Raw genomic sequence first — 2,171 nt, forward strand, 5'->3', positions numbered from 1 at the left:
AATAAATTTTAAGCTGAGTATATTCTCAACTTTTCTCTAACTCGGTAAATTTGTAATTTCACCCTGTAAGACCTAAAAACTGGTCAGGGGCATTTTTAAAGCGCTTAATGTCAAGAGATCTTGTTTTAATGTGGACCCTTGTGTACCCATCTCGTGCATCACTCCTCAAGTGTTTACAAGAATGCAATTTCCATGTTTCAACGTCTTTTAACCCCTCTGGCTGTGACAAAATATATACTATGATTGTATAGACGAAGTGAGTATAATAACCCCTCTATATGACATTACTTCACACACAGTAAAAAGCCCATACTTCTGTATCAAATTTTCAGACAGCCTTCACCTAATAACTCAAAATATCAGACACCAATCCCACCGACCCCCTCCGAAGAAATGGCTGTCACCAAAGCAAATCTTCCCCCTCTCCTACGCGCCGCCACCGCACTCCACCACAACTCTCCGACGTCCTTTCTCCGCTCTCACCCTTCCAACATCCTTATTTCAAACCCCCACTTGTTCTCCACCTTCCTTCACCGCCGCGTCCCTCCACGCGCCACCGCGTTTCCCAACCCTTTAAACCTCAGCATTTCAAATCACCACTTGCTCTCCCGGAGCCTGCACACACACGCCACCACTCTTCACAAGCGTCGAAGAACTTTCCACATCTTGGATTACGCTCTAGCCTTCGGTTGCATTGCAGCAGCAGGAGGGATAATACATTTGTACAACAATCTAGAAAAACCAAGAATGTTCGCAACCGTAACTGATAATCAGGAGATGAGGTTTCACGGCTTAATACCACACATGTACCGTAAGGGGCACTACCTAGTCGTCGAGGGTCTGACTCGACCCATTAAGGGGAACAAATTTAGTAATGCAGCTGCTAAAACTGTTGGAGCCAAATATCATTATGAACTCTATTTGTCAGCTACCGAGGTGTTAGCGCAGCCTGATCATGTTGTCACCGCCTTGCAAAGGAATTACACCATTCTTGCAGTGAAGCAGATATATTCCAAGGACAACGATGAAATTCTTGCAACAACTAATCGGTGCTCGTCTGAAATTTAATCGTATTTTCAGTTTATTAATGTCTTTCTCAGTTTTTTATATTGTCATTTTGTTTGTGACTTTGATATGTTTTGATTTAGGCTTATTTCTTTCTGTGGCGGAATTGGAATCTCAACCCCTGTTGATGAATTGTCCAAGTCCGAGTCTAAAAGAACTGTGTTCAATTTAGACTCAGCAAAACATTCTTCCAAAATTACTCAAGTTGTTTCAATAATGTTGGATGAGTTTGAAGACTTGCCAAAATTGTTGGGAGAAGGACACTCGATTTTTATTAAGGGTCTTACCAACGTACCTTTGAATTCGATTAAGTTTGACGGGACTAACAAAATTTGGTCAGGCGAATGGAATGAAGATAATTGGCCTACAAAAGTGAATCGCAAAACTAAACAAATGGGATCAGTCATGCTAGCTGAGGCAATAGCGAAAGACGATAAGAGGTATATGCCACGCGAAGCTGCTGCTACTGCAATTGAGCGGAATAATTCGGGGTAACAGAAAGGCTGCCGCAGATCCTATCAAATACTTTTAAGAAACTTTAGAAATGTTACATGTCCCGGATCTTTGCAGTTATTTTAATTGTGTCTATTCTCTAATATTTGGTATTTGCACAAAGACTTCCAAGCTTGATTGTACTTGGTAAGATTTCTTTAACTCTGTCATATAGTAAACAGTTATACGTATAAACAAAGCATTTCTCAGCATTATTTGCAAATTCAGTGTCCATAATTTTAAAAATCGTGGATTTTACTGATTAGTCGATACAATATATTCCGCTGATTTCATTTTTCAATCCGATTAATCATACCTAAAATTAATATATTAGGTCTAACAAATTTATTATTATTATTATTTTAATACATCAAATTGATGTTTCGATTCATTATTTTAATTAATCTCTAACTTTTCTTTTTGCATGCTAATACCTTGTAAAAGATAAACGCTTCAGGCATGATAATAAGGCTGCATGTGTACACTGCCACTTTCATGAATGTATGCACAAAATAGTTGGCTCTTCAAAGTTCAAACCTAGGTTTCATCACAATTCACGTATGTCCGTATGATACGAATCGTATCAAGAGTAAAGTTGGGTAGAAAATTAAGGA

The 2,171-nt window shown here is 38.9% G+C and overlaps 1 protein-coding gene across 1 annotated transcript; it reads left to right on the top strand.

Annotated features, from left to right (window-relative positions):
• Positions 1 to 262: 262 nt before the first annotated feature.
• LOC108218123 (uncharacterized) lies at positions 263 to 1,714 on the top strand. The gene is made up of 2 exons (XM_017391045.2): positions 263 to 1,049; positions 1,149 to 1,714. The coding sequence occupies exons 1-2, from the start codon at positions 394 to 396 to the stop codon at positions 1,558 to 1,560; spliced, it is 1,068 nt and encodes a 355-aa protein (XP_017246534.1). The 5' UTR covers positions 263 to 393; the 3' UTR covers positions 1,561 to 1,714.
• The last annotated feature ends 457 nt before the right edge of the window (positions 1,715 to 2,171 follow it).

Source organism: Daucus carota, chromosome 4 (genome assembly GCF_001625215.2).
Source record: "Daucus carota subsp. sativus chromosome 4, DH1 v3.0, whole genome shotgun sequence".
Taxonomy (NCBI): Eukaryota; Viridiplantae; Streptophyta; class Magnoliopsida; order Apiales; family Apiaceae; genus Daucus; species Daucus carota.